Source organism: Elgaria multicarinata, chromosome 5, assembly GCF_023053635.1.
Source record: "Elgaria multicarinata webbii isolate HBS135686 ecotype San Diego chromosome 5, rElgMul1.1.pri, whole genome shotgun sequence".
Classification (NCBI taxonomy): domain Eukaryota; kingdom Metazoa; phylum Chordata; class Lepidosauria; order Squamata; family Anguidae; genus Elgaria; species Elgaria multicarinata.
This window is the reverse complement of record NC_086175.1, coordinates 6484951-6510925: the sequence shown is the minus strand read 5'-3', so window position 1 is coordinate 6510925 and position 25975 is coordinate 6484951. Positions and strand designations below refer to the sequence as shown.

Sequence of the window (25975 nt, the reverse complement as noted above, 5' to 3'; positions counted from 1 at the left end):
CCTCAGAGGGCCGAGACGGAAGCGAGCCAGGAAAGAGCCGAATTAAGCAGGCGACCACTGCGCAGGCGCTTCTCCCTCCGCGTTGTTCTCCGGCCTGCTGGCCCTTTTCTCGTGCGCGATGGCGTCGCGAGACCTTGTTAGGCCGGCGCTGCCTCCGCATTTGGCCTGCTCCGCCGCCGAGGCAGACCCCGACGGAGACCTCGGCCAGGGTGAGGAGAGGGCCGAGGGCCTTCGGTGTCGCCGAGGGGAGGGGGGAGAGGGCCCCGCCCCCTCTTTGCGCCCTGTTTCCCGATCAAGGGCGGATGAGCAGCCTCAGGCGCGTCACGGAAGTGGGAAGCAGGAAGTGACGCTAAGGTTTTTTTTTTAGATCCAAGCGTTGACAGTTCCTGGTGTTTACCTGACATCTCAACGAGCGCTCGTGTAATAAACATGAAATGAATTCATGTTTGCTTATTTTGGACCAGGTCCTTCCACTCTGGTTGAGGAAGGATTTTGAAATGTATACCTTTATAAATTACCTGGGTAGACAAATGTTACAGGTAGTATTGCTGGGCCATGAGGGAAAGAACACCGCCCCCCCCCCCACACAAGAGTACAAATCAAATTGTTATTTATTACGGCCGCAGAGCAGCAAAATTAACACCCAAAACATGCAAAGGATAGATAAAAAGTGACATAAAACAAAATACAGCTTGGTGAGTTACTTCTCTCAGAGGAATTGCAGCGTTATTTTTCTAATTTGCATTGAGGTCATGAGGAGCTTAGAGACCCTTTCAGTAATATGGGAGGACGCATCCCTTAAACAGATTAATACAAATGTTGTGGGGTTACATCCAGAAAAGGCTGCTAATAAAGGAAAGATTAACTTTTTTCTGCATTCCTCATACATGTTACAATGCAAAATGACATGTTGTTGAGGAAGCTTTTGAGTCCGCCAGAATTCTCCTTCAGCCTGGTTGTAAAGCAAAACCAACCAACCCTCCCCCAAATGGTGTTAACATTGAGCATAAAAAAAGCTGTTGAGCTTAAAAGTTTTGTGTTGTGTCAGTTGGTTGTGTCAACTGTTTTGCTCATGGTAGCCTACTTCTCATTCGTGGTCAATCAGAGCTCACATGAGGGAATAGTCTGCCTCAAATAAGATTCCTACACTTAAAAAATTAACATGTCAGCGGGAAAACTAGGTTAAGAACACTTCTTTCTAAGATCTAGAGAGGGTCTTCCATCATGTTGTTAGCCCCAGGGAGAGATTTCATTTCTCTGATGAATGTAATGTGCCAAGGGTTAAAGATGGCTTCTCTGCCGAAGGGTGGCTACATACCAGATTTGCATTCCTTAATGGTGGACGTCATGTGCTAGCAGACAAAGGGGAAAACTTTCTACCAATGGAGCATCGAATGAAACCTATGACTCGCTGAGATTGTGCACCTTGAACATTGAATGTAATTTAACTTGCTAATCCAGAACTGACCAATAGAAGGGTTAGAAAGAGACTAACACTCTCTTGTAGTCAGGGCCTATATATACTGTGAGATTCCTTTGTTCTGGGTGCCTCCATCTTGTGGAACCAGAGAGCACCCCCATACTGCAGTATCGGAAGTAAATGGATTAAGTGTATTCTCCAGCCTTGTGTGTTTGATTGGCTATTAACGCGCCAGGGAAGCGGGGCTTTAAATCCCTGGTTAAGGGACAACAATGTGAGTCCTTTATCTGTGGCCTGAAGTGATATCATTACTTGTGAAAAGTGCCCCTGGTGTTCTTAATCAGTTGCTATTTTTCACTACTGAAACTGAGCAATTGCTTTTCTCAGTGGCAACAGTGTGTTTGTGAAGTAGTACAAACAAGGGAAAATGCTGTGAGAACCCTGACATCCATAGAAGATTATCTGGAAAATGTTTGCTATCCAAAATTGGTGATATGTAAACCAAAAAGTAAAAGCATATATATTTTCTATTATCAATATGTATGACAGTAATACTGCAATCTTATACACGGATAGCTGGATGTAAGTATTGTTGCACAGTGAAACATACTTCTGAGTAATCATGGTTAGGATTGTATACTGTGAGTATGTGATGGTGGGGGAGGAAATCTGCCTGGGCCCACAAGGGCAGCTGATGCCCCCACATCCAGCCTTCACGGGCCCCAATGGATGCACCCTGCAGATTTTCACACAACGCTGCCAAAGGACAATGGTGGGGGCAGTATTTTCTCCCTCTACTCTAGCCATTAGCATCTCCAGGGAAATTGCACACTTTCCAGAGGCCCCAGAAAGCATGCTTTGCCTCCCCCCCTTTCTGTGCCAATCATAGCCATAAAGGTCCTCTCAATCCAAGGTTTTAATAGAGTCTTTAAGGCCATGATAGGAGCAGCAGGGGTGGGGGTGGAAGGAAAAGCATGCTTTTCACAGGCAACTGATAAACTGCAGACAACTAAATTACAGAAGCCAGCTACTTTTAGTCAGTTGTCCAAATAAATTATATGGTGGTAAATTATATTTCCAATTTTCTGAAATTCTGATGTTTCAATTAGGATGTATGTCTATGCTAGCTTTCCTTCAGCTTTGCTGTAAATTAACATCCAGTGCAATCCTGTACCTGTCTACTCAGAAGTAAGCCCCACTGAGTTCAATGAGGCTTATTCCCTGGAAAGTATATAGTATAGTTTTGTGAAATGCCCAGAGAGCTTCAGCTATTGGGCAGTATAAAAATGAAATAAATAAATAAATAAATAGGACTTCACTGTTAATGCGTACAAAAATAATAATTAAAATCTACTTACTGTAACTTTCTTGATGTAAAAGTTATTTTTAGCAGTTGGACATGCATGGTTTAAGGGAATTGTTCACAGCTATTTTGAAATAGTGCTGTATTTCAAAATAATTCTCAGCTCTAAGGAGCATTGTTGAGATAATTTAACCAAAGAGGAAATATTGTCCACATTAAATGTTCAGTGATAAGATGCTTTGTGCAGTTGCAGGGCCAGCATTACCTCCAGGCTATAAAAGTAACCAAGAAAGACATGGGTGTGACAAGGAATGCACCTCTTCTCACGTACCCAAAGAAATGGTTTGGGATTCTGAAGATGACGAAGATTCAAGTCCCATACCCAGGTGAGTGCATGGGCATGGATTTATGAACTGCCTCATCAGGCCATGGATTTGGTCAGTCAAGTTTACTGACAGTCGTTCTCCCAGGGCTCATGTCTTTCTGAGTCTGTTACCAAGGGTTGAACCTGGGATCTTCTGCATGGAAAGCTGATGTTATTGCACTGAATTATGCCCCCTCCCTACTCCTGTGGGCACAACACTTTGACATCTCTTTGTGGGATCTTTACCTGTCTGTTACCTACCATGCTTATCAAGTTGGTCTGCAGGTAGTGAAGAGGCTTTCCAGCTTTATTGTTTTTAAAGACTTCAACATACATGACAGATGCAATGTTTTAAGTCACATTTGCACACTTTTGGTCTCTATGATAACCCTTGCCCTCCTAACACAATTCATGATGCTGTTTTTAATGCCTAAAGCCTTAAATTGTTTGGGCCTCAGTTACTTCAAATACCATCTTCTCCCTTGTTCCCCATTTGCACATTTTAAACCAACTATGGGTATTTTCTTAATATTTGTATCAGTACATTGTTATAGCCTAGTTCTCATTTAGTGTCGGCTGTACTATTTCAGATTGGGCTCATTTGAACATTCCTCCTTACACACTCAAAAATCTCTACATATAGAAAACAAGCATATCAGTCAGAAGGCTAATGTAGAACTCTTCGTGATATTCTAGTTTTCTATGTTCTGGGATTTTTTTGTGTTTGGAGGAATGTTCCATCACGTGAGCCTCCATCCAATGACGCCTGTCATCTGTACAGCCCAGGCACAGACTGACCACCTTAATGAGAACTAGGCCAAAATGTGAAATACACATAGAGGAACATTTATAGAGTTGTGCTGGAATGCTAGGACTCTTTTTCCCCTGCCCTCCCTTCCTTTTGCCAAGACCTAGAGAAGCCCAAGCCTCTCCATCTTTTACAAGTTGTGCAGAACCTTTCTATTTGAGCTGGCCTTAAGTGTCAGGGTTAAGCAGCTGGGGATAAAATAGCATCTGGCCTTTTTTTTTTAAAAAAAAAAATAGCATTACTTTGCTTTTTAAATTTGGCAATTCTGTGTTGTTTCAGTACTTTGTTACATGTCCAAAGTGACCTAGTTAAAATATAAAGAAATGAAAAGTATAATTAGAAGTCTTGTTAGATGATAGGTCCAGTTATCAAGGCCAGGAAAGACATAATCAACTGTTTTGTTTCTTTGCTTATTGAATTTCTATAGCAGTTTGAGTGGTTTGTTGCTTTCCATACCCTGCACAATATGGATAATCTCAGCCCCCAGCCTGGAGCTGGAGAAGAGGCCCGTGGCTCGCCCTCATACTTGTGCTAAGCTGCTAAAGTCAGCCACAGTATGTTGACACCTGCACACACTGATCCTTAAAATAGTTGACTGTGACACAGCTGGGAGTAAGGCCTTCTATATAGCTGAGTGGCTGCTTGTATTACCAAAGTTTAATTGCACTGAACTGAGAGCTTTAAGTGCAGTTACCATGGAGATAGAGGACACAGATAGAGCATAAGATGTGAGTTCTTGAAATAATTCCAAGTTGCTTTTCCTTGTAAGTGTTGATAATTGCCATTCAGATTTCCATAATTATTAAGCCCCATCACCTCATTTCAGAAAGCAGAAGAGAGATCAGGAAGAAGACGATGATGGATTCTTTGGGCCTGCTCTTCCTCCTGGGTTTAAAAAACAAGATGTATCTCCAGAAAGGTAATTCAAGTGGAGATGTGGTTGGCTATATTTCTTTTAAAATGATTAATTTTAGTATTAGAGCTCTAGAGTTCTGCAGTGAAAATTCAGTTTATTTGGAATATATTAATGAAGGTGTGTGCATGCATGATTGTGTGTGTTACAAATTAGTATAACATTCAAAGGCTGGAAAAGGCTGTGGTGAGGGCTTCATCAGGATCTGAGTCCATTTGTAATCTCTTCCAGAAAAAAAAGTTGAGTCTACTCTTTTATAGATATTCGTGGTAACAATTCCATAAACTTTTAAAGCCTCTGTTCTTGTTTTAGACAGGAATGCAGGAATGCAAACTCCCTAATCTGCCAATTAAGGGTATGTGAGTTTTAGGTGCACTAAGCCACAGTGAGAAGTGTCAAGAACAAGCCCCAGTCTACCACACATCCACATTACAGGAAGCTCAGATGCAACTCGCACCAGTGCCTCCTCGCCAGCATTGATTGTGGGTTCCTTGACTCCGAGTCCCCTACCTGTAGATCAAATCAAGGGTAGGTAGCTCTATAATCAAGCCTACTCAGCTGCTTCATCCATGAGGTCAAGCTGCTGTTCTTAGTTATGCTGCCATCACAACATAGACACTTTATTTCTTCCACCATGACTTCCATAGCAGGAATCCCCAAAGGGTAGAGATCCTACCCATTCCCCAAAAAGAAGGGTCAGAATGAAATGGCTGACAGTGTGCCCTCAGATCTCACAGAACTGGCTCATCTATCCTGTGAAGGAGGAAGAGGCTGTGGAAGTAACCCAGTTCTTTCAGATGTAATAAAAGCTCTGGAGACATTTTTCCATCAACAGAGCCCTATTCTCAGAGAGAACTTCCAACAGATGAGTGCTAAACATGGTGCAGTATCAATGCACATACCCGCCCCCGCCCTTGGACAGGTTATTTCTTTTGCCTAGTTCCAGTCCAGTGCAGAACGCTTCAGAGTTCTAGTAAGAGATCTACTGTCTTTAGCATTCATACAGTAGAAAAGTACCAGTGGCAGAAATTAAGCATTAGCATCTTCTCAATATTCTTCGCAGTTTTGAAGATGAATGGTTATGTGGGTTTCTGGGCTTCAAGGAGCTGAACAGGTGGCAGCTGTGGATGCAGAAACCAAAGATGACTAGAAGCTTTCCCAGTATTCGAAAGCCTAATTGCACGGGCCAGTTCACCCAGTCCACCATAGATCTGTGAGGTTTGCATATAAGAACAGCAATTCCCATACCATTGTCAGCCTTCTGTTGACTTCATAACTATTTACCAAGCTGTGGGTGGCTACTCTGTTGTGGATCTACACCTCCGGGGAGCCCAAGCCTATTCATTTCAAGATAACTTGTTTAATCTTTGTAATCTACCCAAAGAGCTTCAGCTATGGGAAATGTAATAAATAATCCAGCCTTCTGCACATCAAGCACACTGAGACCAAGCTGAGACATATCATGGGTGATTGGAGATATAGTTTTGGGAGCATGAGCAAGGAAACAGGAAAATAATATTCTGAGGATTAGAAGGATTGGGCTATATTACAAAGCTGCTTTCCCAGAACCTCATCTGTAGCCAGAAGATGACATGGGTGTGAGTGGCTACTTAAGGTACAAGACTGATGTTATAATACTTCAAGATGGATGACACACAGCAGATTGTTTTCCTGGCTCTTCTCAGAACATGTATCATTGCTGCTGCTTGATATATGGGGCTGGTACAGAACCCGATTTGAGTCCGAACTGAGGAACTTTGGGGTCATGGTCATCTACCAGTAATATCTGCAATTCCCTGTGGAGTGCGTTTTGCAGTCAGGTGATGCAAGTATAGGGGCAGCCAAAGTTGACTGGAGTCTTTGAGCCTCTAGTGGAATTTGATCAGGTGTATAACAGGCTAGTCTTATGCATCAAGCAGCAGCATCGATGGGTATTCTGAGTGGAGATCAAGAATGATCTCCTGCAATATCACCCATGCTTAGCCCCTTCTTTAAGAGACTTGAATCTAAAGGGTCTCACTGGAGAAACCTTTGAGGCCATCAGGTCTGTCCCATTTTGGGTGCTTATCCTCAAGGTGTTGTTTTGATGTTGGTCCAAAATACCGAATGGAAATTCTGTCAGTGACTAAGGTGCTCTATGCTTTTCATGAGTGGTGCCCAAAATGCTTTGTGATAAATGTGAAACCTGCTGGTTCATCCTAGGAGCATAGCTCAGGTGTTCTCTGGAGTTCCAAAGTCAAGCATCCCCTTTGTGTCCTTTTTTTGGAGATAGAGTGCCCAACCCCCCTTGAGAGTGGACCAGACCCCTTTTAGTGATGGGATAGTGGAGCATATATAAGACACCCCCCCGACCTCCCTGCCCCCCAGGTCTGCCAGATGGCGCTGTATCGGCGACCTCCAAGCAGCCCGCGCCCCTGCGATGATATTTAATTAATAAACTTTAAGATATGCTACAGTGGCGTATGTTACGCTGGGTACAGCTAGTTTAGGAGAAAAGAACTCCTGATGCTTAGTGGGCGGTGGCAGGGAGGGAGTGGGATTTTCAGTTTAGTCAGGAGGGCCCAGGTGAGTTCAGTGGGGTACCTTTTGAGGCTGCCCCCCCTTCAGTTATTCTCTCTTTGTCTACTCTTTTCAGCTTTGATCCAAAATTGCTTCTGGTTAAGAGGAGATGCATCTGCTGTGGTCATGACACAAAATTAAGGGGGAGCTCTTTGAAGGTGTTATATCAGAGTTAATTTAATCCATTCTGCCTACTGGAGCAGCCTGACCCAGACAGCACTCTTCCTCTTGATAATTTAAATTGCTGGCTAAATATGAATCTTACTTTCCTTTTAATATGGCAAGCCTTTACTTTTAATTTTTCAAATAAATGGCTCCTTACATGGGAATTGGGATGTTTCTGTCTCCATCTGAAAATGATACTGCCTTTATAAATTCACACATTTGAATTTGCCCCAAATAATACCTTCATAAGCTTATATTCATAAATAAGAGAACATTCTTTTTGTATTTGGGGAACAGGGAAGGCCGAAGCTCTGTAGGAAGGCTGTATGAAGACCGTATTCACCAGGCCAGGCTCCTTCAGACAATGGGTGGCAGAGATGCTTACTAAATAAATGAATATGCTCTCTCTCTACCTTTCCTACACCCCAAGTATTTCAAGAGTTCAGCATGTAAGAAGCTTTGTAAAAACAGCTGACTTGACCAGCCCTAATAGGCTTCAGGATTGGATCATCTGGATTTTCCCTTAAACTGGGGTAGGATCTGGGCAGGGCTGTGGTAAATAACTGGCAAGGAGTCCAACTGCATGAAGATGAGGCAATCCAAACAGGCGGCCCCGTCCTGGTTTTTATTAAGAACTAAGTGGTTACATTTCTTGTGTACAATCTATGATTGGTTGTTAAGTACAGCATGTTAAATGCATGATTACCTCGTGCACAGAGGGTGCTTGTTGGTGTGTGTAAAGCATGAATATACCATATAAGGGTTAAGGAAATGCATGATCATAGCATAGTGCCTTCAATACTGTATTGTATTCTGTAGTTCTTGCGTCAGCACATTCCAAGGCATGGCCAGCAAGTGCCAAGACATTTCTTAGCAAGGCTTTATCTTAAAAGTGTTATCCTTGTGTTCCAGCACATCTCAGCATGGTATGCCAATACTGAATGTGTGCCAGAGAGGGATAACAATTTCCCCTACATCTCCCCTTTTATTCTTTTAATTGTAAAGCCTTGTAAGCATAATAAATTTGGCGTTTGCTTGGTTTTGAAACTCTGGGACGGCAAGAGGGAACACACCATGACAGTAATCCTGGGATACATTGTATGAAACAGCAGAAGGTGATTAATAAAAATACAATCAATACAGCATATTGAAATATAGTTTTGAACCATCCTGTTGGAAACCAGGACCATAAAAACTTCCACCACTCAGGTGCAATATCTTATTTAACTGCATGTGCATATGTTTTAAGTAAGTCCAGTTGGTGTTGAATTTGGTTACTATTGTCTGTGAGATTGAAACAGCACATATTTTCCACAGCTTCGCAGCCAAGATGTCTTTGTAACAACAAAAAGTCAATGGCAGCTCGATTGTCCAGTATAGCATGTCTTAAATCTTGTTGTTCTTGAATCAAAAGTCCAATAGCAATGGAAGTACTGTTAATTGTCTTTGCTAGTAAACATGCCAGATGCCCAAGTTGTTTGGCATTTCCCACAGCCAATCCAGGAACCCCGACAAGGCTCATAGCCAGGGAGATATACTCTGCTGGACTCATAACAGTAATATTTCCATCACAAACTGCACTCATAGTCTCAGTCTCTCTTTTCTGTCGAGTGCTTTTAGTAGGCCGGGGTGGTAGAATCACTGTCAAGCGACTAAGACAACATTGTGTTAAGGTTATATTAGCTGGTACATAATTATAAGTACGAGACCCACATGTGAAAAACCATCCAATTGGCAATATAATGTGTCCATAGTTACTTGTTACATTTTCTATCTTTGAACAATTCCACAAAGAAGGCCCTGGGGACAAACAACCTTTTAGTGGACGGTGAATAGAGCAATTTACCATTCTAGCACATGTGTTATTCTTGTGGTTTACAACATATGGGGTGTATAACTGTATAGCATCTTGGGGCAACTGGTATGTAGCAATTCCCCATTGGGCCATGGTATGATAATGAATTTCACTAAAGTTCAGAAATTTACTCAACCCAGTAACGTTACCAAGAGAACCAGGAGCTTTGCATATGGGAATGAGACATGTACTAAGTAATCATGCATATCTGGAGCATCCGTAAGACAGAAATCAGTGGTGTTTACTATTTTTGCTAACTTTATCCATACATTGTACTGCATTCTGTCATGTAGTGGAGTGGTTATAACTGGACAAGTTATACAGCTAAATAACAGAATTATTGTCAGCAAAGAATTAGCATTTAAGCAAGCAAATGCAGCAACTAGAAAATTCTCTGGAGTTGAATCAACATGCTGTTGTTCCAATAATTTTTGAGCTTGGAGAGATAACGCCTTTATCTCTCCCCATGTTGGTTTATGTTTTTGGACGGGCGCCCTGCCACGTGCTTTCAGGGGGTCCTCCTGGAGTTGTAGGGAGAATTCCGGAATCAGGTTGGTTAATCCTTGATGCCACGACATGCTCTTTCCAGGGCTTCACACACCGTGCTGGAACCCACACTGGTCCTGTTGGAGTAAGTACAGCAGCATAACCCCGACCCCAAGTGATCAAGGGGACAGGGCCGTGCCAGACAGGATTAGGTTGCTGCCGGTACGTGACCAGCGGCTGCGGCAAAGGGGTATGCATTTGGAAATGTTGTTGTAATCGGGTAGTATTAGTTGGTAGGAGAACATTCAAATGGTTAATAGTGAACAACATTTTCGCCAGCCATTCCTGGCGGGAACCCAAACCAATGGGGATCCCTGCTTTTTGTTTTTGTAAAAAGGCTGAAGACCTTTTTATTCACTCAGTATTTTAACACTTAATTTTAACTTAAATTTAAATTTTACTGTTTTAACTCTGTATTTTAATCTTATATCAACTTTGCTGTGTGGTTTTATCCTGGTTGCGCTTTTTATACTGTATTTCGTAATTGTGTTTTAAACTGTTGGGTGTTTTACTGTGGTTTTAATTTTTGTGAACCGCCCAGAGAGCTTCGGCTATTGGGCGGTATAAAAATGTAATAAATAAATAAATAAATTTATGTAAATGCTCTTTCAAGGTGCGGTTGGTGCGTTCAACAATAGCTTGACCAGTAGAATTATATGGAATGCCAAAAGTATGTGTAACCTGCCAGGTTTCACAAAACTGTGCAAAAGAAGTACTGCAATAAGCAGGTCCATTATCTGTTTTTAAGGCAGTATGGTTAGTCATTTATCTGCAAAGTGGTGTTAAATTGTGAAAGTAGGTCACGACCCCACAAATTGACATGTACTTCTAAAATTACTGGTCTGATTTGAGCTGCACGAGGACTTCCAGGTGCAGTTACATTAATCCAGTGTGTACTTTGCTTAGAACTTTGGGGTCCGCCCACGCCCCAGACTGCAGGGGCTGGTTCTGTAGGCCACTCTGTAGGCCAAAGATGCTCTGAAATGACCGAAACATCAGCTCCTGAGTCTAGGATTCCCTCAAGTGATCTACCATTTAACTGGTACCACCGCTTGGGTTTTTCAGTCTGAATGTGTTGTAGTACTGCTGCTATTTGAGGGTGGATTTGGTCAGTAGATCCAAATCCTTCAGTGTGTTGACAATTTTTCCCTCCCACTGGCAATACACAAGGGATTAAGATGAGTTGTGCCCATGCATCTCCAATTCTTAATTTCATAGGGAGATGGCTCCACATTTGAACATAGATTATGCCTTGATAGTTTGAATCAATAACCCCTGGCACAATTTGGATGCCTTGTTTACTGGCATCGGATCGGGGTAAAATAAGCCCAATAATTTGATTAGGTAAGGGGCCCTGGAGTTGAGAGGGCATAAGAATGACTTCTCCAGGTAAGGTAATTTCTTTATCTTCAGTGTTACTTAAATCTATGCCTGCATTTCTGCTGGTAGCAGTGGGTGTTTTAAATGCAGTTGCAGGCATGGATGATGAAGCACCCTTATTTCCCGGGCTAGGTGCAGGCCCGTTAATTAGTTTCCCGCTTCTTGGTTTCCTGCTTCTTGGTTCACTGTATTTCTACACTGGTTTGCCCAGTGATACCCTTTTCCACATTTAGGGCAGGGTTTAGATGGCTTCTTTTTGTCGTCTCCTCCCTTTTTATGAGCACCTCCTCCAGGAGCACGACATTGGTTCTTAAAATGACCTGGCTTTTTACAATTAAAGCAATTGCCATGTGGCTTATTGCCTTGTTGGAGGGCTCCAGCTAACATGGCCATTTGGTGTATCTGAGTTCCAACATCTGCCCAAGCCTGGATCATGTCAGCTAACTCATAAGTTTGCCGAGCAATAACAGATTGCAAAACTTTACGGCAATCCGCATTGGCGTTCTCATAGGCTAATTTCTTCATTAATTCTGCTTTTGCTTCCTCATTGTCAATTTGTCTCTGTAAGGCTTCCTTTAACCTGTCTATAAATTGATGGTAAGGCTCACTAGGTCCTTGGCGTGTGATAGTAAAGGACTTTGAAGGTTTTCCAGACACTGGCACCCTTTGAAATGCTTTTATGATGCAGCGGTTAATGGCCTGAAAGGTAGGCATAGGTAGTTGCACCTGCGCCTCTATCCCTGCAAACTGTCCACTGCCATACAACTGCTCTGCTGTTATCACTCCATTAGAGCTAAGGGCTATATGGAGCGACTCCTTTCTGTATTCACTGTCCCAAACTACATATTGGGCTGGACTTAGGATCATGCGAAATAAATCTTTCCGATCTTGAGGAAGCATAGTGTATCCATTGCCAATACTCTCCACCATGCCTTGGGCATAAGTAGAGCGTATGCCTGTCTCTTGAATAGCTTTATTCAATTCTCTAAGTACTGAATAAGGCAATGATGTCCAATTGACAACTACCTGTCCTTGGTCATTTTGATGTGAGGTTATAGGATAAGCTGAAGGAAAGTTATTAAGACCTTCAAACAGCTCATCCGAGGTTAATGTTCCTTTCCTCTTTTCCTCTTCAAAAGCCTCACGGACTTTGCTAAGTTTTGGCAACACTTCACTATTTGCTTCCAACACTTTGCTATTTGCTTCTTCTCCTCTCAGCTGTGAAGCTGATGCAGGAGGCACTAACTGGGGATATGGGAGTGATGTTTGAGAAATGGGAGCGATAAAAGATAATGAGCTGGAGGATGCCTCGGTTCCTACCTTCTCCAGCGCATCTTTGCATCGCTGCCACAGCAACAAGTGCTGTATGGGAGCTCGTGGTTCAGTATATAGGTGTGTACCTATTTTCACCCAATCTGTGAGCTGAAGTGTCCCTGCCTCGGGATACCAAGGGCATTGCAACCCTATTTCATTTACTAGGTCACTTACATGACTGAGGGATACAGTTGTACAACCTTGCTGTTTTAAAATTTTATGTAGCTCTTGTGCATGAAGCTTCTGCGGAGCTGACAATTCCCCCCCCCCCATACTCACGATAAGGGAGTGTTGTAACGCTGAGGTGCACCAAGGCTATTCCAGCCGATGAGCAGGGGGTTTCCTGGATCCGATCACGTCGGGGTCACCAGATGTGGTAAATAACTGGCAAGGAGTCCAACTGCATGAAAATGAGGCACCCCAAACAGGCGGCCCCGTCCTGGTTTTTATTAAGAACTAAGTGGTTACATTTCTTGTGTACAAGCTATGATTGGTTGTTAAGTACAGCATGTTAAATGCATGATTACCTCGTGCACAGAGGGTGCTTGTTGGTGTGTGTAAAGCATGAATATACCATATAAGGGTTAAGGAAATGCATGATCATAGCATAGTGCCTTCAATACTGTATTGTATTCTGTAGCTCTTGCGTCAGCACATTCCAAGGCATGGCCAGCAAGTGCCAAGACATTTCTTAGCAAGGCTTTATCTTAAAAGTGTTATCCTTGTGTTCCAGCACATCTCAGCATGGTATGCCAATACTGAATGTGTGCCAGAGAGGGATAACAATTTCCCCTACACAGGGCCTTTCCTATACAGCTTCTCCTTGTGCTCATTTGGTGGGAGCACTCCCCAAAGTTTGAGAAAGATGGTGGGGGTTGACTAGTGAAGCCCAGGATCCCACCCCCAAAAATGACAGGATGGGAGTGCAGGCTTCCCTTCTGTGGTGTTTGGCAGGAGTCTGCTAGTACCTGAGGTTCCTCAGTCCCACATGGGGAAAGCCTATTATGGAGGTGGCAGATGAGGCAGAAACCAACGTAGTCCTGTCTCCAGAATCCTTATTCTTTCAAAGTAACCAGATTGCCCCAGCATTGACAGTGCTGCTGTGAGGAACCCTTGTCTGAAGAGATATTGACGGGTTTGATCCCAGTGGAACCAGCCTAGATTCTGAGCATACCATGTCAGTTACCTGACTCTTTGGGAGTACTCAAGGACTGATGCCTTCCTGCAGGGCCAGCATCTGCACTTGGCCTCTTTGGGCAGTTGCCAGAGCCCACTGCTGATGCCTGCCCTGAGACCCCATAATTTTCTTTTTCCTGACCTGGCACTCCAAGCTCCTAGATCTAGCCATCCTTTAATTTTCTGCAATGTCCCTGAACAAGCGTTGCATGGTGCCCTGTGGTAAATTATAAGGGTGGCTTCACCCCACCACTGCTTGGAGAACGGCCACTACTGCTAAGGAAGCCCACTACAGCTCCCTGACAACAGAGGAGGAGGTCTGCCAGAGAACACTTTGCTCTGGGCGCCTTCAAATATGGAGCCGGCCCTGCCCTCCTGGGTACCAAGAGAGTGGTGTAGTAGTAGCAAGAGGAGACAGGGCCCCGAGTACCTTCGTGTAATCTACTTTAGTTGCGAGTGTGAAAATGTCAGCCTAGAATAGTTCTCGGAGGATCATGCCTCAGAGCAGACTCTTGACGTGTAATTGTTACTTTTGCCAGGTGTGTTTTAGATTTTATTCCAACACAGCAATCCCTGTTTGGTGAAACTTGTACAAAACATTTCAAGAACAACAGGAGGAGAACCGCTCATGTTGTATAGCCACCACTCATGTTTTCCTGACCAGGAAGGCTGTGGAGAAGAAAGAAGAAGAAAAAGCCGCTTTTCTCTTTCAGCAGCTAGATGGGGCTGACGTGTTAGAAAGTAGCAGACGCTTCTTTGTTTCTCAACGACGCCTGGAGTAGTTACTGTTGCAGATCATCTTCCCTGGAACTAATTTGGAGTCCCGCTGTTCACCCTCTAGAATTGAATAGTTTCAGTAGCCCCATTGACAAACCTTTAGTTTATGGGCAGAGTATGTAAAATATAAGGTTATAAAGAATATAAGCCACGGATTAACAGCCTTTTGATTCCGTATAGGGAAGCCAATTAGTATTTACTACTCTGCTGATATTTATTAATTAATGCCACCTCAAAGGTTTGGGGTTTTTAGAAATGGAGCATAAGGAAGGTCTACCAGAGAGTTTGAGGAAAGTAAATATTTAGATACATTTCTACATAAACTCTTAGATACATACGAACTTGAAAAAATAAATCAATGTTCTGTTTTACTGGGGTTCACTTGCTTTCATTGCCTGCCCCAATTCTTTAATATAAATTTAAAATAACTATTTACATTTCTCTTGATTACTCTCTTATTATTGCTGTGGAGGAGGGTTTTTTGTTGTTGTTGCTGATGTATGTTGCTCTCTTACATCCAGATAATTCTTCATAACTGGTATATAACTTGGGAGAAAAAGAAGCATTTGAGTGTGGAAATAGTGATTTGTGGATGAAGTAGGCTTGCAAAATTCTGAACCAAATTTTAAGTAACTTTTTGTCTACTCATAGTAGAAATGCATTCTGTGATATATAATATATATAAACCTATGATCTGCAGGTTTCAACAATCCCAATGCGATTGTAAAAGCTTCTTTTGTAAGTCAGAAATACTGGATGCTTTCAGCAACAGTTAATCTGCCTTAGAGGCAGGGAGACTTGTCACCTGTGGATTTGCACAACTCCACTGCTTACAATTTGGGGACTCGCTCTTTGTGTCCTTGAGACACATTGTCTTCAGTGTTGACAGTCTAGTGAGTGATTACATTCCTCCCTACATCCATTTATTGGTTCCAACTGATTCATTGCCTCTTTGCTATTTAAATGTGTAGATAAGGTCTGAGGCTATTTAGAGGAATGACAGGTACCCTCAAAACAAGCACCAGCTCAGGAGCCAAGCTTATCTTCATTATATAGTTTGCCAGCTATATACAATTTTGGAAGTAAGTTTAAAGATCTAATAGAGGCCATTTACATACAATCAACAGCAAAAATCAGATATAATGGATTAGAAACAGAGGGAATAAGACTTAATTCAGGAGTAAGACAGGAGTGCTCCCTTTCATCGCTTCTATTTACAATTGATATTGAGTTTCTTGCAGATAAAATTAGGGAAAATATGGATATTAAGGGGTAGAAGTGGGTAGAAGATAACATAAACTAAATCTATATGCAGATTATTATTATTATTATTATTATTATTATTATTATTATTATTTATATATAGCACCATCAATGTACATGGTGCTGTACAGAGTAAAACAGTAAATAGCAAGACCCTGCCGCATAGGCTTACAATCTAATAAAATAATAGTAAAGCAATAAGGAGGGGAAGAGAATGCCAACAGGCACAGGGTAGGGTAAGCAGGCACAGGGTAGGGTAAAACTAACAGTATAAAGTCCGCACAACATCAAGTTTTAAAAGCTTTAGGAAAAAGAAAAGTTTTTAGTTGAGCTTTAAAAGCTGCGATTGAACTTGTAGTTCTCAAATGTTCTGGAAGTTCAAAAAGAGATATAAGAATTGATAAAATAGAGAACTTACGGAATTCCAACAGGTGGCAGGACTTAAAGTAAATATAAAGAAATCTGATTTGATGTGTATGAATATAGGACCCCAAGAACAAATAGAAATTTAAAAAATGACAGGTATTCCTTTAGTAACAAAATCATTGAGCAGGGGGTTGGACTCGATGGCCTTATAGGCCCCTTCCAACTCTACTATTCTATGATTTAGATATTTAGGAATTCAGATCCCAAAAAGACAGAAGAACGCACTGAAACTGAATTATGGAAAACTCTGGAAAGAATTAAAGAAGGATATAGCCAGATGAGAAAAAATAAACCTATCACTCTTAGACCAGATTATGACTATAAAGATTATTATTATTATTTATTTATATAGCACCATCAATGTACATGGTGCTGTACAGAGTAAAACAGTAAATAGCAAGACTCTGCCGCATAGGCTTACAATCTAATAAAATCATAGTAAAACAATAAGGAGGGGAAGAGAATGCAAACAGGCACAGGGTAGGGTAAGCAGGCACAGGGTAGGGTAAAACTAACAGTATAAAGTCCGCACAACATCAAGTTTTAAAAGCTTTAGGAAAAAGAAAAGTTTTTAGTTGAGCTTTAAAAGCTGCGATTGAAGTTGTAGTTCTCAAATGTTCTGGAAGAGCGTTCCAGGCGTAAGGGGCAGCAGAAGAAAATGGACGGAGCCGAGCAAGGGAAGTAGAGGCCCTTGGGCAGGCGAGAAACATGGCATCAGAGGAGCGAAGAGCACGAGCGGGGCAATAGTGTGAGATGAGAGAGGAGAGATAGGAAGGAGCTAGACCGTGAAAAGCTTTGAAGGTTAACAGGAGAAGTTTATATTGGATTCTGAAGTGAATTGGAAGCCAATGAAGAGATTTCAGAAGCGGAGTAACATGGTCAGAGCGGCGAGCCAAGAAGATGATCTTTGCGGCAGAGTGGTGAACAGAAACCAACGGACTGATGTGAGAAGAAGGAAGGCCAGAGAGAAGAAGGTTGCAGTAGTCCAACCGTGAAATAACCAGTGAATGAACAAGCGTCTTGGCGGAAGAGACAGACAAAAATGATCGAATCCTGGCAATATTATACAGGAAAAATCGACAAGATTTAGCTACTGCCTCAATATGAGGAATAAAGGAGAGCGAGGAGTCAAATATAAAGCCAAGGCTACGAGCTTCCTTGACCGGAGTAAGCGTAACATCATTGACAGTAAGAGAGAATGAGAGATGAGGAGAAGGTTTAGGAGGAAAAACGAGCAATTCAGTCTTTGCCATATTGAGTTTCAAACGACGATGAAGCAGCCAAGCTGAGATATCTGAAAGACATGCCGAGATACGATCGTGAACATCAGGCGAAAGTTCCGGAGATGACAGATATAGTTGTGTATCATCGGCGTACAGATGATATTGGAGGCCATGAGATTGAATAAGCTTGCCCAAGGGCAACATGTATAAGGAAAACAACAACGGGCCAAGCACTGAGCCTTGCGGAACCCCTACTGAAAGGGGAAAGGAGGAAGACGAGCTGCCATTAGTCAACACGCTGAAAGAGCGACCCGCTAGATAGGAGGCAAACCAGTTATAGACAGAGCCACAAAATCCAAGGTCATGAAGGGAATCTAAGAGAAGATCATGATCAACCGTGTCAAAGGCTTCAGTTAGATCAAGGAGAATAAGAATGGAATAATGGCCTTTAGACTTGGCAGTAAGGAGATCATTGGTGATCTTAGTAAGGGCTGTTTCGGTGGAATGCAGATGATGTTATTACCAAAATTTACTTATTTCTTTACTGTAAGGAAATACCGCTTAAAAGGTTTTAAACATGGCAAAATGAGATAAAAAAAAATTCAAGAGCACCCGTGAAATTGGCAAAAATCAATAAGAGTGTATCACCTCTGTGCTGCAGAGTATGTGAAATCAATGGAACTCAAATTCATATGTGGTGGGAATATAGGAAGGTCAGGAAGTTTTTGGGATAAGGTTTTTCAAGAAATAAGTAAAATTAACAAGAGATTTGAGCTAGCTTTACTGAATATGTACGTTAAAGAAAAAAGAGATAAAAGAAAAAATATTAATTGGTTTTTTGTTGACAGCTGCAAGGTAGTTAATAGCAAATAATTGGAAGACAGTGCCAATGTTGACAATATTGTGGAAAAAGAAAATTTGTGATATAACAATAAATGAAAAGTTGACACAGAAGTTAAGAATACATAGAGGAATAAAGACAAGAGACCCTTTTAGGAAGGACTGGCAAAAATATATAGACTATATAAAAAAAGAAACAAACAGAATAACTTTGGCTATAATAACTATAGAAATTTGTGGGACTCATGAAAAGCAGAATTAAATGGAAATTTATTGTAGCACCCTGGATATGAAAATGAAAGATGTAAGAAGGAAAACTCTGTAATTGACCAAGCGTGGGAGGGAATAGGGAAGGATTTGGAATAAACATTAATATGTTTGATCTTTTTTTGAATTCAATGTATTATGATTTTGAAAACCCAATAAAAACAAAATAAACAGAGCCCATTATGACTTCTACATTTCAACCTGGACTTCTGTAATGAAACCCTGTCTACATCTAAAGTTTTAGGAACATGCAGGTCATCGGTCCTTATGTATGCAGCCACTCTAATATGTAGCTTGTAGGATGTAACAGGAGAATAGGTCATTGAGTAGGTGGGAGGACCTAGGATGGGTGGGGCTGGGGAGAAGTGCTAGGTTTTCCTGGGTGGAGTTTTGAGGGAGAGAGCATCCACCACCACAGCAAATTAAGCTTTTGTTGATAACGCCGAAATCAGAGGATTCCACCCCATCCCCACACCAAGGACCACCAGGATGTGTATTTATAGCTAAACAGCAGCTTATAACAACAACTACTTCCCTGCTTTAGATGGTAACATTTATTTATTACTAAAATATAACATGACTTTGTTCTCTTTTTGAGGCCCATTATAGGTCCAGCTTTACCACCTGGCTTTAAGAAGCTATCAGAAGATGCTGAAGAAAACAGTCATTACACATCTCAGGTGTGTTTAGTGCAGGGGCTAAATAGTCCTGCATAGAGAATGTGTGTGCGTGTGTATGCGTGCGTATGCTACTGCCCACAAACACCCACATTTTGCAACAACAACTTGAGAAGACAATCAACTTTTTATGAACCATTGTGCGGAAAATGTACAAAGCCAGGGGTGCAAGTATAGAAGTGGGGTAGAACAGCAGCAAGAAACTGAGCTATGGTTCCAGAAATCCAAAGTTCAAATCTCAACTCGGTTGTGAACTAACTAGATTAGGGGTGGGCAACACACAGGCCGCATGTGGCCCCCCATGGCTGTTTTTGCAGCCCCCACTGTGTTCCCTTTCCGCTGCCACATTTGCTGTGGTAGTGGCAAAAATTGCCACAATTTTGCACGGAGTCAAGGCGTGTGGGCCTTCTTTGCAAGCCGAGCCATGCTTGCGGAAGTGCACTTCCGCATGGAAACAAGGCGTGCACTTCCCAGGAGGCTTGCTTCCTGCACATTTGTTGCATTGTTGGCAGCAGATTCAATGGAGGTGGGGTGCAACCCCTGGTGCGTTCTCAGGGCAGGGGCTAGGGCAGGCTCTGCACTAGGTGAAACTAGGAAGACACTAGAACTCACGCTCAGCTCCTCCCATCTGCAGCATGTAATAGCCACCTGCCTTACAGGGGCGTTATATCTGAAGCTCTCAAGCACTATATAAATGCTGAGTATTACTGTCTGCAACAACCATTTTGCTTTTTGAGTTAATGGAATTCATTTTTATTTCATGCTGTGATAAAGGCTACGGATAGTAGTGAAGAGGATGAAACCATGATTGGCCCAGTACCTGCCGAAGGGCCAATAGAATCCAGCACAGCTGCAGAGATTGAACATCGAGCTCAGAGAATGAAAGAGAAACTTCTTGGTCAAGATGATGTAAGTTTAATTCATGATTTATGTTGGTTTTGTTAAGTTTTGCCAGCTTTATGCATGCATTTTTACTAAGCTCATCTGTACTTTTTCTGAAAATGTCAAGAAAAGAAGGATGCCTCTCATTTTGCTTCCTCTTTTAAAGGATGGGTCCAAACAAGTTAAAAGAGAGTCTTGGATGACCGATCTTCCACCAGAACTCAAAAGCTTTGGACTTGGTCCACGAGCGTTCAAAAGAAGAGCTGATGATAAATCAGGCGATAGATCGGTTTGGACTGATACTCCAGCTGATAGAGAAAAGAGAGCAAAAGTAAGCCTTTGTTCATTCATGTGTGTATGCGTATATTATTCAAACAGAAGACTCATCATTAATAATCCAATGATTTACCAGCGGAAATCTAATTTGTTATGTTCTCAAATTGCATAAATCAAAGCAGAATTGGAATATTAATGAAAATGTACACCATGCTGCTTGGAAATCAGCTAGTAAAAAAGAAGTTGCATACAAAAGGTATATCACAATACCCATTAAGTTCCATATTACACTCTGCTGATCCAATTCTGAATGGGAGCACTGGCTATTTCAGCTAGTGCAGGAGCATCTTTAGACATTTGGGGGGGGGGCAGCTGTGCACTGGAGGAAAGGGCCATGCTGCTTTAGATGAAAGGCTTTGACTTCTCATTGTGACAGACTTAAAAGCCTGACTTCACGCTCCATGAAGCAAAGCAGGTAATTGGGCTCAGGGCTAACAGTGCTGGCCTTGCCAAAGAAGCAGCTGCCATTAGCATAGCAGCTTTACCGCAGAGAGAAAGCCAAACAAGGGACTTTTGGGGGGCAAGGAAGAGGTCTGGTTATAGGATGAGCTAGAGCAAAAGGGCTTTGTCTTGGTTTTAGACCTGTCCAGTTTTGCCCTGCTTGCCTCACGCATGGTGCTGCAGTACCTGTAGCTGCTGTGATGCAGCAAGAGGACATAAGCCACAAGGTCACACTCCAGCTTCTTTCATGGCATATGTCAAAAATATTCCAGCACTTGTTTCTCAGATGCAATCAAGTGCTTGTGTGGGAACTTGATGCTAATATCTTGTCTCCGCTCCACATCTCGGCCAGCCCAACTGGATGTAAGCAAGGTTGGGCTGGATGGGATATGGGGCGGCAGCAACTAGCTGTCCAACACTCCCCCACCTATGATTGAAACTGCAGAAGCTGGAGAGAATGGAGCAGAACAAAGGAGTCAGGCAGAGGCTGTGCAAGCATCTCTGGGCTAAACAAGCCTAGCAGGAAGCCAGAAATCCAGCAGCCTTTGCCTGGTGAAGGAGGCTTTTTTAGGATGGGAGAAAGGAGTGGGAAAGACACATGGACTGGGTTCAAAGGGCAAACTGTGGCCATGATGAGCCACAGTATATTCAGTCCCTGCTCAGAAGTTGCCTTGTCTTGCAAACCCAGTAAATGTGGGTTATGTGAGGGTTAAACTAAAACAGATATGAGTTATGCAAGGACTATTTAGCCCTCACAAATCCTCTGCTCGCCAGGCTTTGGCAACACAAGAACCTTGAGTGGAGATTACATATTCAAAATGGCGGCCACACACAGTGCCTCATCTTGGGTTAAATAATCCACAGTGGGCTGTTGTGTTGTATAAGTAGACCCACTGAGTAGGAGAGAATTGCAGTGTGAGCATTGGCACTCTAGGAGGCACTCCAAAATAGCACCAGGTAAAAGGGAATATGAGCATCACAGAATAATCAAAGTCATGAGTCTTATGATGAGCAAGACTTCTTGTTCCATGAAGCAAACACACACACACCCTTCTGATGCAAAGGAGTTGACGATTGTGCTTTGATGTCTTGAAAAGGGAGAAATCTCACAGCCATGAAATATAGGTCATCTACTCTGCTCTTATACAACATAGCCAACAGTTTACCTGCCATAAGAAGATTTGTCCTCAGGTCAGAAAATATCCCATGTCATTATTGACGCTCTCCCTTGATTTAAAAATAGATTTCCTTTTGTGCCTGCTGACCAATTCATCTTTTTCTATTTATCAGGAACCGAAAGATGCCAAAAAATCCATCAGTAAGGATGATGCAGAAATTCTCCTGTCAGAGAGAGACAAGAGGTTGGTTGAGCAGTTGTCCACCTACAATGTAAGTATGATCTCTCTTCTCCACATTTTTCTCTAGTGATGTTTGTTTCTGTGGTAATATTCCCAGTGTTCAAATCTGTTAATGTTTTGGGAATTCATTTTTTATTTTGGTAGTTGTGAACCGCCCAGAGAGCTTCGGCTATTGGGCGGTATAAAAATGTAATTAAATAAATAAATAAATAGATAAATAAATAAATAAATAGTTCGCTTAAAAGCTTGTCAAAACCACTATAATAGAGAAATATTTTCTATTCTGAGCTAGCAGTGGCTGACCAACAAAAAGGTCTTGGGGTTGTGGTGGCTTAATGAAAATACCTAGAGTACAGCAGCTGTGAAACAGGTAAATTCCATGTTAGGCATAATTTTGAAAGGAATCAAAAACAAAACTGCCAATATCATAATGCTCTTATACAAATCTATGGTGTGACCATACTTGAAATGCGGTGTGTAGTTCTGGTCACACCTCAAAAGGGTATTGTAGAGCTGGAAAAGGTTCATAAAAGGGCAACCAAAATTAATAAGGGGCTGGAGCAACTCCTCTTTGAGGGAAAGTATACAGCTTTTATGCCTGTTTAGCTTAGAAAAAGGGTGAGCAAGCTATACAAATTTATGCATGATGTGGAGAAAGTCATTGAGAAGAATTATTTCTCCCAATACTAGAACCAGGGGTCATCCATTGAAGCTGAATGATGGGAAATTCAGGACTGATAAAAGAATGTACTTCTTCATACAATGCATGCTTAAACTATAGAATTCACTACTTTTAAAAAATAACTCCGGAAATAAGTGGAAACACACATTTCTGGCTTGGGACAGGTCAATGAAGTTACCTTCTGAGAGCTCTCCTGACCAACCCCATTCGAGAAATGAGCATTTTTGCTCGTTTGGGGTTATTTTTAGAAGCAATAAGGCTCTGTTGTATAAGTGGTCAGTCCCAGGAGCGTGCAGCCACAGTAGGATACTATGCAATGTCTACTCAGAAATAAGCCTGATTGACTTCAGTTTACTTGAAGGTAAGTGAGTAGGATTTAGCCTTTTATTAAAATGTCTCCAGTTTCATCTTTCTGTTCTTTCAATCTATGTCAGTGGTTCCCAAAGTGGGCAATACCACCCCCTTGGGGGTGGGTGGGATTGCATAGGAGGGCGTTAAGAGGCAAAGGGGCGGCAGGGGGGCGCGCGAGGTGGTCTTTTCCATACCAGGAGTTTTGGTTACAGAAGGAAATTTCTGATTGCTATCCTGCACTATGGAGAGTGGTTCAGAAGCTCCTGGTTGCATTTCCAACATCATATTTGCTGGAAGGTGGTTTTAGTGTGGTCTGCCTACTTCTCTCCAAGCAAAGAAATCAACTCCAGATTACTAAACGTGGTGATTTAAGACTCATGTTAAGTGACTTTAAACAGACATTGGGAAACTGGTATCACTTCATCAAGCCCATCCATCACATTAAGAATTTACAGAATAGTGAGGTACTCTACCCTAGTTACTAAATGTGATATCTAATATTCTTGCTAAATGACTATCAGACTTTGTTGAATTTGATCCAGTTATATAATCTTTTCAATTATGTTTAATTGAATAAACTAAAAAAATATAATTGGATTTTGAATAAATATTCAATTAATTGTTACTTTTTTGAATTTTATTGCTATTATCTTCCTTAGTGGGTCGTTGAAAACTGCTATTCTGAATAATTATTTTTATAGTGTAGAGTAGGGGGCACTGGGCACGAGTTTGTGGAACCAAGGGGGCGGTTACCTGAAAAAGTTTGGGAACCACTGCTCTACGTCATTCTTGTAACACTTAACTTTTATTTTTCATACTTTTTCTTATCCAGGACTCGCAGCGATCTGAATCTCTTATGGACATGCACCAGAAAAAAATAAAGAGCAAAGTTGGTGATGAGAAAAATAAACCCCAGGAGAGAAGGCCATTTGACCGTGACCAGGATCTTCAAGTGCATCGGTTTGATGAAGCACAAAAGAGAGCTCTCATAAAGAAATCTAGAGACTTGAACACTAGATTTTCCCATGGCAAATGCAATATGTTCCTGTAATTTAAGCATGTGATTTTATTGAAGCATAGTTGATTTCTGTTAAACATCAAGTAGTGCTATATAATAAAACACCTTTGTATATACATGTATGAAAAATAAATTTCCTTTAAATCAGAATTCTACAACCTGGTCAGGATCTCCTTAAATTAAGTAGTGCATTTCATTTTAAAATGATAAATAGAATCTGCAGCGATAAAAAAGATAAGTGATCGATTTCCTCAAAACATTACTGAAATTAATAGGCTTTTTATAAATGAGCAATCAAGTTTTAAATATTCATAGGCACTCTCCTAAATGGATTTTGAGGAAACGAAGTTCTTTAGCTCAGATTCTTAGTTTGGTTATGGAAATGTTTGGATTTAAAATGACAGGATGATGTGTACATATTAGAAAATTAAAAGTTTGGGCCTGATACTGAACAAAGGATAGTCAAGTGGAAGTTGCAGATAACTCAAGCTCCAGTTTTAATTTTGAGTTCAAGGAAGACTACTATCATTACCTGCCTGGGTAGTTTTCAGGACGCTTGGGCCTAGCTAAAACGTACTATCATCCTACACTGTCTCAACCCCTTTGTATTTTACAGTGTTCATCTTCCATTATCAGAGTAAGATTTTTGGACAAGAAACACATAGCCATTAATCAGTTGGAATGTAGTAAGAAAGGTTTTGTTCGTATGCCTCAAGTTTAACTCTAACCTGCAGTGGTTATATTCATACTTTTAATGAGTGTCTGAAAAAGTGTAGCTTTTCCCATCATTGTAGAACTATGGTGGTAGAAGTTGCACTTTCCAAACTTCTTCCTTTAAGAATCACAGTTGCTCTCTCTGGATTAGAAATTAGCAGCCCCATAAGGAGGAGGATATCATGAAGCTGAATTTATTTCCCATATAAACTTCATCAAGATGGAGGAGACCTGACAAACCTATTCATGCTAAAGCTATGTATCACCTGAGAGAATGAAAACAGTCCCAGACTGAATCGATGAAACTGCCTTCAGAGGACAGTATCCAGTACTGCTGCTGTGCTTTTCTTGGTTCTGTTGTGCTTGTGGGGCTCACCCTGAAAGGAACAGGAATTAATGCTTCTTAAAGGAATCCTGGAAATGATCCAAAATTCTCATTTCTGAAACAGGATGACTGATAACAGAGCTGCCTTACTCAAGGTCCGCTGACTTGCACTGTTCCAAAAATTAGCATTTTCATCCATTTCAGATTGGTTCAGGAACCACTAGGTTCTCATTATGCTAGCTGTAGATAATGGATACTGTCCATAGTTGTAACCAATGGAAGGCAAATAGGTTATCTGATAATACTAACATAATCTTAATATGTGAAGTCACCCCAGGTCTCCTATAATTTTGGGAAGAGGTTCTCAAATCCTCAAGGTCCCTTTGAGACAGCTGACTGATGGGCCCATCAGTCACAAAATTTGCGTGGAATCAGTTAAAGTAGTGACAGATGGAGGCAGAGTTTCACATCAGCTGGCAATTAGCGGTATGACTATAAAAGTATATACAGTCCCTCTTCAGAGATTGCTAAATACTTTGACACAGTGGTTTTTGTGAAGTAAGGACTTGCCCAGTTCATATTTTTCAAGTTA

At 41.6% G+C, this 25975-nt stretch overlaps 2 protein-coding genes across 3 annotated transcripts in view; one reads left to right on the top strand and one right to left on the bottom strand.

The window, feature by feature from the left end:
• The window catches only part of TPT1 (tumor protein, translationally-controlled 1), a 225755-nt gene that overhangs the window by 51471 nt on the left and 148309 nt on the right, over positions 1–25975 (bottom strand). The window lies entirely within an intron of this gene.
• Positions 62–24494, top strand: GPALPP1 (GPALPP motifs containing 1). 2 transcript variants are annotated; one of them, XM_063125955.1, is made up of 8 exons: positions 62–209; positions 2977–3109; positions 4722–4814; positions 19198–19279; positions 20051–20185; positions 20325–20489; positions 22226–22324; positions 24159–24494. In XM_063125955.1, the coding sequence occupies exons 1-8, from the start codon at positions 119–121 to the stop codon at positions 24375–24377; spliced, it is 1017 nt and encodes a 338-aa protein (XP_062982025.1). In that variant the 5' UTR covers positions 62–118; the 3' UTR covers positions 24378–24494. The 2 variants fall into 2 exon arrangements, with proteins under 2 accessions (XP_062982025.1, XP_062982023.1); XM_063125953.1 differs by having other exon boundaries at positions 64–209; positions 2971–3109.